The following is a 15,390-nucleotide window of genomic DNA, read 5'->3' as shown; positions in this document are numbered from 1 at the left end:
CCGGAGAGATCCAGGGCAGAGCACGGAGAGAGAGAGAGCATGCACTCCGGGTTAGCCCCAGTGAGCCAGAGGGAGGACGCCCACACCCCCCTCCTCCCACTCGCCTTCAAGCTGAAGGAGTCACAGGAACAGATTCTGGTGTCTACTCATTGATTTGGGCACCTGCTGGAGGCTGGCATGGCAAACTACCCACCCACTCTGAGGTTCTGGGGCTGGACACCCTCCTGCATTACTGCCTGCTTCACTGCCTCTGACCACGATCCAAGGCCAGGACAGGGGCATATCTAGGAGCCCTTCCTATGGGGAGCTGGCAAACTGGGCCATTTGAGTCAGAGTAATACCCTGTTTGCTGGGCCGTGGAGGCCTCTGGGCCCAGGGCGGGTCTTTCAGAAGGAGTTCAGAGTGGGGGGCCCTCGGGAGTTGGAGGAAGTGGGGTATGTGTGGTCAGAGTGGGTCTCTCCTTATACAACCTTCAGTCATGGCCTCACATGCTTCTGGAAGCTTCCTCCCTCTGCTGGATCTCCATTTGGGTTCTGGGCGTGTTTCTGAGGAGTCCACCCCCAGCCCCCCATTGCCTTGGCCCGTCCTGTTGCAGAGCAGGGGGCTCAATAACAACTTACCAGACTGGATTGAGTTCGAGTTGTCAATGCTGCCTTCTCCCCCCGGCCTGCCAAATGGTCTCGTCCTCCTCATTCCTACAGGTAGCCAGCCCTCCAGGACCGGTGGAGCGGTACCCAGGGCTTTCCCTCACCCCACACAAGAGGGATACGGGATATCCGTGGCTCTTCCCTACTCTGGTCCCCCATTTCCTGTCTTCCTGCCTACCAAGGGCACCTGCCTGGAAAGTGAATTCTCCTCTGGCTTGGGGTTCCACTCTCTATTGAAGATCTGAGGCCTTCTTCTCAGGGCCCCACCTCCAGGAAGCTCACCTTGATGATGTCCTCATTGTCAGATTCACATTCCACCAGAGCAGAGACATCTAGGATGAGGCCAGTCACTTCGATGGCGAGGACTTTGACAGGGATGGCCACCGTCCGGCCTGTCAAGATGGCCGTGTTGATGATCTCTGTATCCTGTGGGAAGGGAGCAATGTGGGGCTCTGCCAAGCCTGGGCGCTTGCTGTCCCAGGACACACCCATCGAGGCCCTGGCTCCTGACTGCCCCCACTCCTCAGATGTGCATCCTTCCCATGGGGACGCCTGCGCACATGTGCAGGGTGGTATATCCACCTAGCTTCATGAACTTTCTCAGAAGTCTGCTTGCTTGGACTTCTGCAGTAGCTTTCATGGTCTAGGTCACTCTGCTGCCAGAAAAGAATCCTTCCTCAATCCCCTCCATCTTATCTCAACATCTTCCATGCCCCTCAGGACCCACAGAGTAAAGCCCAACACATTTGCCTGGCCATTCAAGGTGTTCCTGGGCTGTTCCCAGATGATTATTCCAGCTTTACTATCCTAATGCATTCTTCCTAAATCCATTGCTTCTTTGAACAAACTACTCACATTCCCATTGTTACACCTTTGTCCGTATGAGCCCCTGCCTAGAACACTCCTCTGATTGTATGAGCCTTTCCTCCCATGTGACCTTCCAGGTTTAACTGCATGGCCACCTCCTCCAGGAAACCTCCCTTGAATGGTGCCTCCATGGATGACTTCTCCCACCTGTCCCCCACAGCATCTGCTGTCCTACTCGAGCCACAGGCACAGCCTGCTTCTTCACACACACACACACACACACGCACATGTGCACACGCACACGCACACACACGCACACATACACACACCTGGGTTCAGGAGGCAGGCACATATACCCAGGCACCCGTTCAAACACATCAAACACATCGATCCATATGCACACTCAGCCATGCATATTCCTGTCACATACACTCCCATGACAGATACATGCAATCGCTGGTCCAGTCACTGCCCTGCTCACCATAGCCAGGGGCAGGATGGCTTGCACATCTCGCTGGATGACCGTCAGCTCGGTGACTGCCCGTTCGAGGTCAGGCAGAGCACCATGGCCACGGTAGTCAATGTGCCACATGATCCTCCGCTTGACTGACTGGCTGGTGAAGTTCTCCATCTCAAAGTCCAGCTGCAGAATCTCCAGGGGCCCCTGGCCCTCCCTGCCAGGTGGAGGAAAAAAGGCAGAGCTGGGGAGGAAGGGCTGGGAGCAGCTCATGAGCTCTGAAACCCCTATGGAAACCTAGTCCTTCTCAGCAGCCTGCCTGCCGAGGCCCTCTGAGCCTTCTCGAGCCACCCGCCCGGACTCAGAGTCCTCGCAGGCTAAGCCCCAGCCCTTCTACAAGCCTGGCCTCCTCTACCAAGAATTTCCCCACCAAACCAAGCACCTGTCCTGCAAAAAGGTGGGCAGAAGCGCCACCTCGGCTCACCATGGGGGCAGGGGTGTGCCCTGGGCCCAGGCCACATCCACGGTGGCTGTTGAGTGCTTTGCTCCAGTCAGCAGCTCCGAGGTCACGTGCCACTGGCCACTCCGTGACTTGGTGCCTAAAAGGGTCACACCCTTCTTGGCCTTCACTCTGGGACAAAGGGGTAGAAAGAACAGGAGAGCGTCAGCCTAGGGCTCAATGACTGCCCACCTGCACCACCCCTAGGCTGGGGCTGAGAGTAGGGGGACCTGGTAAGTAAGTTCCCCAGGGCCCTAGACTCAAAGCTTGAGACTAACCTGGGAAGTCTGGTATCAAGTAGCTACAACCTCTGACCCTCAATGGAAGCTATAACCACTTCTGCTATATCCCTGCTGAGTCTTTACTTAACCTCTACTTGCATACCTAGTAATAAAGGTCTCGCTGCTCCTGTACCCGTCCCGTTCCATTTTCAGAAAACCCCTAAGGCCTAGAACCTCTTCTCTATATCTAACTGTAATATAATAGCCACAGGTTCTAATGGGGCAAGAATGAACAACTCTCCTCCATCTTAATTATAGCAGTTCTTCAGAAAGCTAGGAAGGTGAGCAGGTTTCTCTGAGTTTTCTTTACTCCAGGACTACAAGTTCCATTTCCTCCGATCATTGCTTTCTTTGCCGTATTTTAAGTCACTCATATCCTAGTTACCCTCCTCCGGACACTCTGAACCCATAAGGTGTAGTGTCTTATACTAAATACAACACTTCAGCTGTGCTCTAATTAACACGGACAAAAGCAGAATGATTATCACCTCCTTAATTTTACATGTTCTATTCCTATTGATGCAGCCCAAGATCTCTGACGACTGATTTAACTCATAGTCACATTCGGGTATCAATCATTCAATCAGGTATGATCCTTTCCAGGAATATTTGAACTTTAACGTAGTACACCCAGGACAGAAGGCAATACTTAACTCAAAGAAGTTGGAGGCTAATGGTGATGTTTCAGCTCCCATTGCATAGTGTTTGGGGTAGAAAGGGGCATTTTGGTGAGGCTTTTCTTACGAACCACCCAATATAGCTCAAACCATGGATTCCTACTGTGAGACATCATTATATTTCGTGGGGATGTGATATGATTTAAGGTATTTCTGAATTTGTGAACTGTATACTTCTCAGGGTATAGAAAGAGCTGGGAGTCCTGAAAGCTTTTTTCCCAACTCTAGGATTGGACAAATGTTCCAACACAGGCACACACTCCTGCTCATCATTTGGCTTCCAGCGAGGAGCCGCTCTCTGATCTCCATTTCTCTTTGGCCTCAGTCTCATGTGTAAAATGGGAGGGTTGCATCGACTAATGTCTGAGGGCCCTTCCAGCCCCCAACCTTATCTTTCTGGACATCCATGCTTGTGAAAACTGATATATCTCCTTTACCAGGACATCATTTCTGTGAGATGCAGAGGTAGGAGCAGATTTCTGTTGCCATTAGACGTATGAGAACACTGAGGCTCAAATCAGTGAGGTGTGTCTTCTGAGGTCAGTCAAGTGATAGATAAAGAGCTGGAATTGGATGCTGGATAGGCATCAGATATGCATTTGACCTTGGAAGGGAAGCCATACTCTGACCCATACATAACCCCCTACCTGAGTGTGAAATGCTCCACACTGGGACTGGAGGGAGAGGAGGAGTTCGGGGCCAGGTAGAGGAGGATGCTGAGCACTTCCCCAGGCTTGAGGGGCCGATCAGGTAGGCGGATCATCAGATTGCTGTCCAGCCTGTGCTCCTGCAGGGTCCTCCTGGGGGGTGGGCGGAACAGGCTGATGCTCCCTATGCGCAGCAGGGGGTGCTGAGTAGGGCTCTCTGCCCGGGCCCCTACTCCAGCCCCAGCCCCCCGCCGTGTGCCCCCACAGCCCCCGGATGCATCAGGGGCGTGGAGAGTGTAGTACAGCTCAGCCTGCTGGCTCTCCCCCGCTGCCTCGGGTTCCAGCCCATCTGGAGACTTGTGCCGTGTGGTGGGCGGTGCAGCAGGGGCAGGGGGCCCGAACCAGGCCAGGGGCAGCTCAGCCTGCACAAGACAGGTGGCCAGGCCCCCGCTGAGGCGGCAGGAGCTCTTGACCTCCCGGGCATCTCGGAAGGCGTGCAGGCGGACACAAGGCAGCCGCTCGGTGACACCAAAGTCGTCCCAATCCCGGCCGGCCACGTAGAATAGCACCTGGGCCACTGGCTGCGAGGCGGGCACACGGGCACGGACGATGAAGGCCCGCACCTTCCAGTTGACTGTCAGGCGTTCAGGGATGTCCAGGGTGCTGGACGGCTGCAGGAGCTCCCGGGCCACCACCTGGCTGGTGCTGAAGGGCCCCAGGGAGACGTTGAGGACAGGCAGCTCCTTTGTCTGGAACACCACGAAGGGCTCGGAGTGCTGCAGGGAGCTGTTGGTGACCGCAGGTGGTGGGGGCCGCGCCTCCCGCAGGAAGAAGGCCAGCCGAGTGTGTGACAGGCGGTAGCTGATTGGCAGCACCGGGCTGGCCTGTGGCCCTGGAGGGCTGGGGCTGGCTGGGTGGGAGCGGCCGGAGGCTGGGGACAGACAGAAGAAAGACCTCAGAGTGGTCAGGAGATGCTGTGCTCGGACCTCAGGGCACCCCAGCCTCCCACTCTCACACAGGGCCATCAACTCTACACTGAGCAGTGCCCAGCCTGGCTCTGGGTCCAGGGGTGGCCCTGGGCCAGGCCGCCCGGGCTCTAAGCCTAGCCCCACTTTCGCAGGTGTTAATTCCCTCTCACCACTGCTTCATTTCCTTATCAGCAACGTAGGGGTAAAGTTAATTCTAGTGCAAAACATTGTGAAACTTTAAACAGGTTTTGTGCCCCTTGTATCCTCATCTGTAAAATGAACATAAGCATTCTTTCTGCCTTAAGGTGCTGTCGTGAGGACTTACAAAAATTGAGTGCGCAATGGCTGAGAGTGGAGTGGAGAGCTGAGGAGGTGATAACTCACCATCATCACCATGCTCGGTGCTCGACAAGCATTAGTTCATTTGATCCGCAGATCGATCCTTCGAGCCAAATATGATTATTACCTCCATTGAGTCAACCAGTTTTCTATTAACAACGTCTCTCTTATATTATACAGATATAGGTAGGTATAAGACACTTAAGTAACTTACTCAAGTGATAAGGCAGAAGGACCAGCAATAGGATTTGAACCCAGGGCCACCTGACTCTAGAACCCAAGCCCGTTACTGTTCCAGCTACTTCAGATGGTGCAGGGACCCCATATTCCCCTCTATGCCCTCTATATGCCCCATACACTCTATAGACAGGAATCCGATCCTCAGTTACTCAAGCCCAAATGTAGGCCTTGGGTTTGACTTCGTCCTCCTCTTTGTCCCCTTCCCCCATCCTTGCAGGGTCCTGCTATATTCTAACAATTCTACCTCTTGACTCACTGGTATGTCCCAGAGTGCCCCTGTCCTCCATCCCCAAGCCCTTGCCCCAGTTCTGGCCTTACTCCTGTTGCTATGACTACGTAACACCACCTAACTGAAACTTATCTCTCCCCAGCTCACCCCCTCCCTGGCACCCCTCCCACACATAGCAGCCAGAATGATTTGTTGCTCCTGGACACAAATTGTTGGCCCCTCAATCCCAACTCAACACTTATTAGACACTCACAGAATAGGAAAGACCGTATTATGAAGCTTCAAAGTTTGAGGACCTGGTCTGGATCTTCTCATGGACCCCTGAGTCATACTCCTACCTTTTGAAATCAGGGTAATACTAATAACGCTTATCTTACAGGATGCTGTGCAGTCATTTGTATTGTTTTTCAGAATCAAATAAGAAACGCTCTATAGGTTGCACAACAAAATGCAAACGTGTGTGTAAGTATTGGTAAAGTATCTCTCCTGCTTATAAAATAAAATCCAAACTCACCTTGCACCTGAGCGTGGCACTCAGGGCCCTCTAGAACAGGGCTCCAGGCTCCCCTTTCCTCAGGAATCTTCTTCCCAAGCCTTCTGCTGCCATCATAACTGGACAACTTCTGGCTTTAACACTCTCGGATGCCACCTAATCTCCCCTCCTTGGCTCATGTGCATGCCCTCTGCCTATCTGCACACATCCACATCTGAATCTTCCTCCAAGGTCCTGCTTGAACATCACCTCCGCCATGAGGCCCTCCAAGATGTGACCTCAACTTCTGGAACTTTCCTCAGAGCTTTGTCCTCTCTGAGAGACCTCTTGTCCTGAATCGCATGGGAGTTAGCTACCTGCAACGCTTTGCACAGAACGAGCCTTCAGTAAATTATGGTTGATCTACACTAAGTAAGAGTCTCCTAATCGGCTCTGTGGTGGGTACTTGAAGTTTCTGCACTTTTTTTCATTTTGCCACCATCAGCTAAACGTTGACAAACGTTCATACTCAATTCCTCATAAATGCAGTGAGCTAAAAAATTTTCTGCTCTTGAGGCTCTGGTATCTACTACATCCTACTTTTAAAATCCGTGGTCTAATTTTCTCATTTAAAAATGAGGTGTTTGGCTTAGGGCATAGCAAAAACCCTGGGGTCGGTTGTTCTAAGAGAAGTACTGTTCTCAGTACAGCTCCTTAGGGCTCCTCCTGAGAAGCCTCTAGGACCTGCTGGGAAAACCACTGGTCCCTGGTCCTCTGGGCAGCCTACACTTTTACCACCAGATTGCTCCCTCCACTCCCAGAAGAACTCTGTTCCCAAGTCCCCCTTACCCCCTAGATGCTCTGTAGCCCTGCAAGGTATGCTGCTGCTGATTGTGGGGTGGAGATGGGCAGCTGAGTCCCCGATGAGGATAGGAAGATGTTTGGAGAGACAAGAGAAACTTCTTGGCTGCTGCTTGGAATCCCTGCTCCACAGTTACCCCTGGAGTCTCTGAGAAGGTCCCTCTGACACCTGGGGCAAGGCTGGCCCCTAGATGTGCTACTTTGGAAGCAGCAGGGAGCAGGCAAACTTACAGAGGCTTTGGGAGTCAAGTTCGAGGTTTCTCCCTGCCACACTCACCGGACAAGTTGCTTGCATTTTGAGCCTCAGTTTTTACCTCTAAAATTGAGGTGATGACATCAGCCCACTCACAGGGATATTTTGAGTAGCTAAAAGACCGAGAGGGACAGGCAGACACTGCTAGACATGGTGGGATGTCCAGGGCAGAGATAAGGAGGGGCCACCATGCTTGTCCCACTGGGGGAGGAGAATGGCAGTTGCAGTCAGTGAGCTGTAAGTGCTCACTCTCCAGACCAGGGTGGACAGGGTAGGGACGCGGAAGTCAGAACCACTGCTCTGCCTCGCTTACCACCCCCTGGAGACCCCAGAGGCTGCTAAGTGGCACTTAGTCCCCTTTGACCCTTTTATTTTCCCATCCTCACGGCTGGCCATCTGGACTGCTTGGAGCACAGTGGGGGCAGGGGCCACCAGATGAGCAACGGACTCAGAGAGGCATGGAGGAAGGGTTGGAGAAACGTGTCTGCAGGCACCCCTCACCCTCAGTAGATCTTGGCTGAATGAATGGAATTCTCTGAACGGGCTGCCCAGCACTGACTGGGAGGCCGTGGGCTGGTGAATGCCTCCTGATCGAGGCACCAAAGAGAAGCTGGGGTGGCCACTGAGGGGGGAGAGTCCTGGCCTGGGCTGTCGGCCCCTCCCAGCAACCTTGCAGATAAGGAGACAGTTTCTGGAAGAGGAAGCAATTGTATTAAGAAAACAACTAACTTTCAGAAAGGGAGGCCAGACGAGATGATTTAGGGGCACTAAAATTTTAGTATTTATGTCATCACGACACATAACACTCACCGCTGTGAATCATTCTGTCCTCTGGGGCCCTAAGGCCTCCTCTGTGGTGGAGGTGGGGGCTGAGGGCCCCTGAGACCCCAGCACTCATCTCTGTGCTCCCCCTCACTTACTCTGGAACCTAAAGGAAGTTGCTTGACCTCTCTGGGACTCAGTTTCCCTGGGGTGATGGGAGAGCTTCAGGAAGCATTCTGGCTGGGAGGAGGAAGGTGAGGCTGGTGGAGTTGTCAACAGATCATCCAGGCACGTTTTCAGAGATATTTCAGACTCATACGTGTGAACATGTGTGCATACGTTCGTGTGCGCTCACATGCACACAGGCCTGCCTCTAACTTCACACGGAGCTCTGCAGACATCACGGCATGCGCTCGGGAAAGAAAAGCTGACAGAAGGTTTGCTGAAGGAAGACAGATGGGGGAGGGGAGGATCAACACAGAGCTAGGGTCAGGCCAGGTCCAGAGGTTGTGGAGAGGTGTTGCAGGGGTATGGCTGGGGTGGACTGACAGCCTGGACCTGCCCTGCCTTGGACACACTCCTCACGACAGGGGTGCTCACACTGTCCAGACTGACCAGGAAGCACACACGCGTGCACACACACACACACACACTCGTGCTTACACACGGGCTGGCACAGGCCCACCCCCCAGGCCCCACACTGGGCAGCCCACAGCAGTCCCTCGGGCTTGGTTCTGAACCCCGGCCCCCCGCCCCGGCCTCTTGCCTGCTCCACTCTCCCTGCACCCCACGCATGTTCTCCTACCTACTGCACTTGTGCTCCAGTCCAGCTCACCCTGCCGGCCATACTTAACACTGTCTTCCTGTCAGCGGCCTTGGCTCTCCCAGGAGCAGCAGTTGGCTTTTCCTCGGTCTACACAGCCTGCGCGGCCTCAGGAATCACTTGGGTCTGGCCCTGGGATCCTCTCCCTATGGAAGGGGCTACTCCATGTCTTCACGGGCTCATGATGGGTTATGGCTGAGTTGTGCACAAATTCATATAGAAGTCCTAACCCCTAGTACCTCAGAATATGATTGCGTTTGGAGATAGGGTCTTTAAAGGGGTGATGACATTAAAATGAGATCATTAGAACGGGCCCTAATCCAATATGACTGGTGCCCTTATAGGAAGAGATTAGGACATAGTCACGCACGGAGAGAAGACCATGTGAAGACACTGAGAGAAGGTGCCATCTATAAACCAAGCAGAGAGACCTCAGGAGAAACCAACCTGCCGACACCTTGATCTTGGACTTGTAGCCTCCAGAACTGTGAGAAAGTAAATTTCTCTTGTTTGAGCCACCTAGTCCCTGGTACTTTGTTATGGCAGCCCAAGCAGACTAATAATACATGGGGACTGGTTATTTCTTCCCCTCAGAGCCTCAGTTTCTCCAGTTAGATGTGGAGATACCATACTGGGTAGGGGGAGGAAGACAGGGTAAGATCATGCAGCTTTTGTCCACCAGGATAATGATGATGACCGAGGCATCACTCCTAGCTGTAATGGGCATTATTCCTATCCCTCCCCTGACTGTGCCTTGTATGTGACCCTTCCCAGCTGAGCCGAACTGCTCCTTTCTCCCACTACACAGGGAGGGCACAGCCGGCTCTTCGTAGCAGGGAACTAAGGATGAGGTGTCCTTAGATGCAATAGGCCTGAACACCCATCCCCCAAAGTCCCCTCTCCCACCAGCTCCTAGGGCCACTTCAGGGCCATACTCAGCTGAGAGGCAGCAAACTTCATCCTTCCCTTCTTATTCCAGAAAGACACTAAGGTGTGAATAGTGGCCTCAGTGGCCTCACAGAAGGGCACTGGACCCACTAGCACTTGAAAAGACTTGCACAGGGGGAGAGGTGTGAGAGTCCCCGTATCCGTCCATGCCCAGCCCAGGCACCATCTCCTCCATGACGCCTTTCCTGATACTTATCACTGCCACCACCTGGGTGATGCATTGCTGCTACTACGCTCTGTCCACCTCTGGCTCTGACTGACCAGGAGCTTGGTCTTGGTATGAGCATGAGATACAAATTATCGATGAGCTGTCTTATTAGTTACTTCTGTGAATGTTTCCTGGGGGCAGGACCCAAGCCCATGTGCCCCTTTGCCTGTGCCAAGGTCTCTCCAGTCACCTTCAATTCCAGAAGGCAAGTACTTGTTTATACTTTTGCCTTTCCAGCCAACTAGGATATGGGCAAACACTGAGTCTGGACCAGTTATGTATAGTGCGAGATGTGGCACACAGTAGGTGCTTAACAAATGTCAATTCTTCTCCTAAGAGGGACAGCAGCTGGACAGAGGTTCTCCCTTTTCATCTCAGGCTGGCCCTAGGTGTCTGGGAGCACAGAAAGGGCGTCTGGCCACTCCAATCTTTGCACTTTCTCCCCCAAGCACAGAAGCCCCTTCCCTGTTGAATATATAATCTGTGTGGAGGCTAGGGCCAGGCAGGCAGGCAGGGGGTTGGGGACACCTCTGGCCAGCTCCTTGCTTCTAATCAAGATCAGATGCCTCCTGCTTCTACCTCTAATTGTCCCCAAATTAAAACTAATCGCTTGCAAATCAGAAAAAAAAAAGATTGTCGTTAGCTTTGGCGAATTTGAGGCTGAGGGTCACAGCAGGGCATGCCAGCAGGACCCGAGGGTGCTGAGCTATGAGAGGGAGGGAAGAAGAGAGAGGAAGGGAAGGGGGGAAGGGGGCAGGGGGGGGGGGAGTGGGGAGAGAGAGAGAGAGAGAGAGAGAGGGAGAGAGAGAGAGAGAACCACACCAGATGTCCGTGCTTGGGGATCCTTTAGCACTTGCTCCTGAACCTGCCTGAATGTAAGAATCAGCCAGAGCAAACAAAACAATAATAGCAAACAGTTTCTAGGGCCAGACCCCAGGGTTACAGTCAGAATTTTCAAGAGAGAGACCTGATTGTCTGTATGTTTATCAACCATCCCAGGTCTTGTGATCATTACAGAAGTTTGGACAACACAGGGCTAAGCATGGAGGGTTGGGACTGAAGGGATTGTGATTTGCAGGGTGTAACTCAGGGATGCTGACAGTCAGTGAGTGATCAAGTGCCCAGAGCTTAGAACAGTGCCTAGTACACAGAGGTGCCAAATCTACAAGTGGATGAATGAATGAACGAATGAATGAGAAGGAGCAAGAGCCATGGTTGACGCAGGTGGTGAGGATTCTAGGGACCATGTGGCCCATGATCAAGAGGCCAGGAATGGGCTATGCCCAGGGACCCCTCCTAACACAGATGACCAGGCCCACAGTAGGGTCTCCCCACCCTGGCCCAGGAAAGCTGTAGTGGAGGAAGCTTTCCACTGAGGGTGCATGGAAGAAGCTCTGATAAGAGGAGAGATGTCTGGGTTCCAGTCCCGCTCTTCCTTGGCTAATGGGTGGGTCTGACCTAGGGCAAGCATGTCACTTCTGCTCTCTGGGATCCTATCTCCCCACTGGCAAAATGGGGAATCATGAACCAGTACACCAATTACTGCGGAGCATGGTGTTGCAGTGGGAAAAACCTATGGCTTGAGAAAGGTTCTCGTTTTTGTGTTTGTAATTAGTAATATCCAGTTTAACTAAATTTTAAGAAATGGGGCATTCATATGCCCTACTGTCAGAGGGTAAACTGGACAAGCTTTCTAGAAAGCAATTGCAAAATGTTTTAAAAGCCTTGAAACTGTTCTTGCTTCTTGCCCCAGTAACTCTCCCTTGAGGAATCTAATAAGCGCAAATCAGCTTAGATTTATGTAGAAAGATATTCACCACAATATTATGTTTATTAGTAAAAATTAGAACAATCTTAATGTCCAAGAGCAGGGCATGGACAAATAAAAGCAAATGCCTGAGAATGGATGTATGCAGACATTATTGATCAAGTTCTTAAAAACTATTTACTCAGAATGGCAAATGTTCACAAAATAGTTTGAACTAAAAAAAGCAGGGTGCAAAACTGGCTGTACTGCTTGCTACGAATTTTGTATAAAAATATGTAGACTCTGGGAGAAAATACATCAAAATGTTAATGGTGGTTATCTCTGGGGGGTGAGGATTATGGGTGATTGTTATTTTTTACTTTATGTTTTTATGTATTTTCCAGTTGTCTGCAGTGAATATGTATTGCTTATAAAATTAGAAAGAAAACAATAAATGTCATTAAAAATGAAGGAAAGTGTTTGAAGCTATTCCAAGAATTAAAAAATAAAACATAAGAAAATAAATTTGAAAAAGAAAAGAAAAGAAAAGATGGAAGAACTGGTGTGGTTTGGGAGCCACACAAACTCACATTCAAATGCCAGCTCTGACTCTTCCTATCTGTGTAGCCTTGGGCAGGTTACTTAACCTCTCTGAACCTAGATTTCCATTCCCATAAAATGAATGGAACCTATCTCAGAGTTGTCATGACTAAATAAGCAAGTTTCTTGTTGCAGTTCCTAAAACAGAGTCAGTTCAGTGTTCATTCATTAATTCATTCAACACTTTAGGGTTATTTAGTTCTGAGAGGAGGGTAGTCCTGACTTGTTTTTCTCCAGCACTTGGTGCATTGTTTAGCTCATGTCAGCATCTGTTAAGTTAAATAGGACAAATACAGAGACGACAGGCACACGAAGCAGTGTCCCAAGGACCTCAAAAGTGGCACCGAGGCTGGAAGGAGTACTAGTTGTTGGGGGCCCTGGAATCCAGACCAGGAAGTTCTTGCCATTGATCTTCTATGTGACCTTGGCAGTTTCCTCCTCTCTCTGGGCCTCAGTTTCCTCATCTTGGAGAGAAGTGGATAGTCCCTGCCCCGTCTGCTACATGGGTGACCTAGGGGTGAGCAGGGGCCATGAGAACAGGGAGTCCTGGTGGGTTCCGGAGCACACAAGAGTCACTTGGATAAAGGGGAGGTGACAGCTGGGCCTGGTGAGTCCAGAACACTGCCTTTCCACACCCACTAGGACAGGGTCTCCCAAACATCCCAGGGGCTGTGATTTATTATCACAGATCCATTTAGCAGTTTGGATCTTGCATAAAGGTGCTGGGCTAAAACCCAGCCCCAGCTATGCTCTCCAAGCCTGGCACCTAGGACAGGGCTACTTCTGTCTTTCTAAGTTGACAAATTTGCCATATATGTTGGTTCGTGCAGACATGTCCTCATCCAAGGCTGGTAAGTCACCTATTGGAGCAGGAGCCCAGCAGAGTAATGGGTGCCTCCCTGAGGTGTGGGGCCTGAGAGAGATGCCCACCCCTACCTGAGCCCCTCCATACTTCCTCCACCTTGCTACCCCCTTTCCAAAGCAGTTTCCCCAAGGCAGGGCTGTGTGTGCCCCATCGAACTGGAGGCTCCCTTTTCCTCTGGCCCCTGTATCCCCGACAGTGAGAGCCCCTGTGAGCCTACAGTCTGAGCTCGGCTGGGATCAGCAGGCACTCCAGGGCTAGGACTTGTAGCTAGTGTGTATGCAATAACTAACCGCTTCTGTGGGGTTGGGGCGAAGTGGAGGGGCAACGGAAGCCTCCAGCAGCCCATAGCCCCTAGAGGCTGTAAATCTGGACAGGCAGCTTCCCAATACTGTCGCCCATCCCACACTCACCCCTGGCTGGAACACAGTGTTGGAATAAGTGAATTTGGGGGAGGGGCTAGCAGGAGAAGGGCATCCCTCCCCGGCTTGGTCCTAAATCCAGGAAACCTCCCGCCTGCCTACTCCCAGCAGCACTGGTGATTGGCTAGGTCATTTCCAGCCATCTGCCTGGGAACTCCCTATCTCTTAGCTGAAAGGATGTCAGGGTTTCTTCCCCACATTTGCCAGATGAAGAAACTGAGGGCCGAGAAGGTTCTCACCAGACTGGCTCTGCAGTTTACTACCTGCATGATCTTGGACAAGTGGTTTAGCATTCCTCTACCTCAGTCTCCTAAACTATAAGATGGGGTGATAGCCGTCCCTCTTTCACTGGGTTGCTGTGAGAATGAAATGTGTGTATTTTAAGATGACCTGTGAAGTGCTTCAACCATGCCTGGCACACGGTTACCGTTTTTTAAATGTGTGCTGTTGTTTGAGTGCTATTATCAACATCACTAAATAAATTAAATTAAATTAAATTATTGTCATCAGGGAACAGGGATCCTCCAAGAGCCAGTGACTGGCTCCCCTCCCCGCCCATGAATGAACCCCAACCTTACTTCTCTGGAGGTTGATTTGCCTGGAGCCAAGGGAAAGACCCCCATGGATTTCTTTATTCCTGACATCAGCACAGAACCCCATGAAAAGATAAAAGAATGACTGAGGTGGTCCTGGGAGGCTGTGCCTGGTCACACGCGCGCGCGCGCGCGCGCACACACACACACACACACACACACACACAGTCTGTACCAGTCTTTTTCTTGCAGACCCCCCTGCCCTACCCTATCCTGGGACATCTATCCTAACCTTGGCCACCCCTTTTCCTCCCTCAGCCTAAACCCTTCTCTCCACCAGACCAGATGCTGCCACTGAGCTATGACCTCTCATCTTTGAAAGTAAGGAAGGAAATCAGAGAGAGACAGGAGGAGGCAGAAAAGAGGGGAGGAGTCAAGACTGGAGAGGAAACCTTGCTCAGCTAATTTGGCTGGTAGGAATGCTCCCCTAGAGCCCAGAGGAGGACAGGGGCACCAGAAAGTCAGGTGATCACTGGACCCCGAGAAACTGATGCTAGGACAGGTCCTGCAAGCTGGAACTGGCCATCTAGTCCTGCTACTGAGGCCCAGGAAAGGCAGCTCTGCTCGGCACACAGCGAAGTAGACCGGAGCCCATGGGAACCAGGGCTCTTATTTCCCCGCTCCCTGCTCGTCCCAGGGGCACGTTCTTGTTATCCCTACGGCCTTGCCACCAGAGGAAAGCAATTCCAAGGGGAGACGGAGGTTTTGAGAGACTAGCTGGGCCACGGTCACCCCTTGCTCTCTGCTCTCATGGGATACTGTAAGTTACAATTGGCACTGGAGTGCAGAGTCTTGGGCCCAGGACAGAGAGGAAGGCTGAGAAGGGGAAGCTGAGGGGGGGGGGGTTATATAAATCCCCTGGGGGCAAGGACCTCAAGATGTACCCCTCAGGGAGGTGGCCCTGGGCTGTAGGAGCCTGGGGCACAGAGGCAGGGTTTCTCTGGGGAAGAGTCCAAGAGAGGAGCCCCTCCCGCTCCAGTGGCCCTGGCCCCCTCCTGGTTCTGATCTGTGAACCTGCCCTTGTGAGTTGTGAGCGTGTGTCTGTCTG

At 52.0% G+C, this 15,390-nt stretch overlaps 1 protein-coding gene across 2 annotated transcripts in view; it reads right to left on the bottom strand.

The window, feature by feature from the left end:
• TMEM132E (transmembrane protein 132E) overlaps positions 1-15,390 on the bottom strand; it is a 54,657-nt gene that overhangs the window by 8,289 nt on the left and 30,978 nt on the right. Inside the window, exons 2-5 of one of the 2 annotated variants that reach the window (XM_016163223.2) lie at positions 4,016-4,946; positions 2,396-2,542; positions 1,936-2,128; positions 930-1,073 (exon numbers count right to left, since the gene is read on the bottom strand). In XM_016163223.2, the coding sequence (XP_016018709.1) occupies positions 930-1,073; positions 1,936-2,128; positions 2,396-2,542; positions 4,016-4,946 (1,415 nt within the window). Of the gene's footprint in view, positions 1-929; positions 1,074-1,935; positions 2,129-2,395; positions 2,543-4,015; positions 5,454-15,390 lie in introns of those variants that run through there. The other variant, XM_016163222.2, reaches the window with a different exon arrangement.

The sequence above is a fragment of the Rousettus aegyptiacus genome, unplaced genomic scaffold (genome assembly GCF_014176215.1).
Source record: "Rousettus aegyptiacus isolate mRouAeg1 unplaced genomic scaffold, mRouAeg1.p scaffold_m13_p_6, whole genome shotgun sequence".
Lineage (NCBI taxonomy): Eukaryota > Metazoa > Chordata > Mammalia > Chiroptera > Pteropodidae > Rousettus > Rousettus aegyptiacus.
Note: the sequence above shows the minus strand (reverse complement) of the source record. Positions and strands in the feature narration are given on the sequence as shown.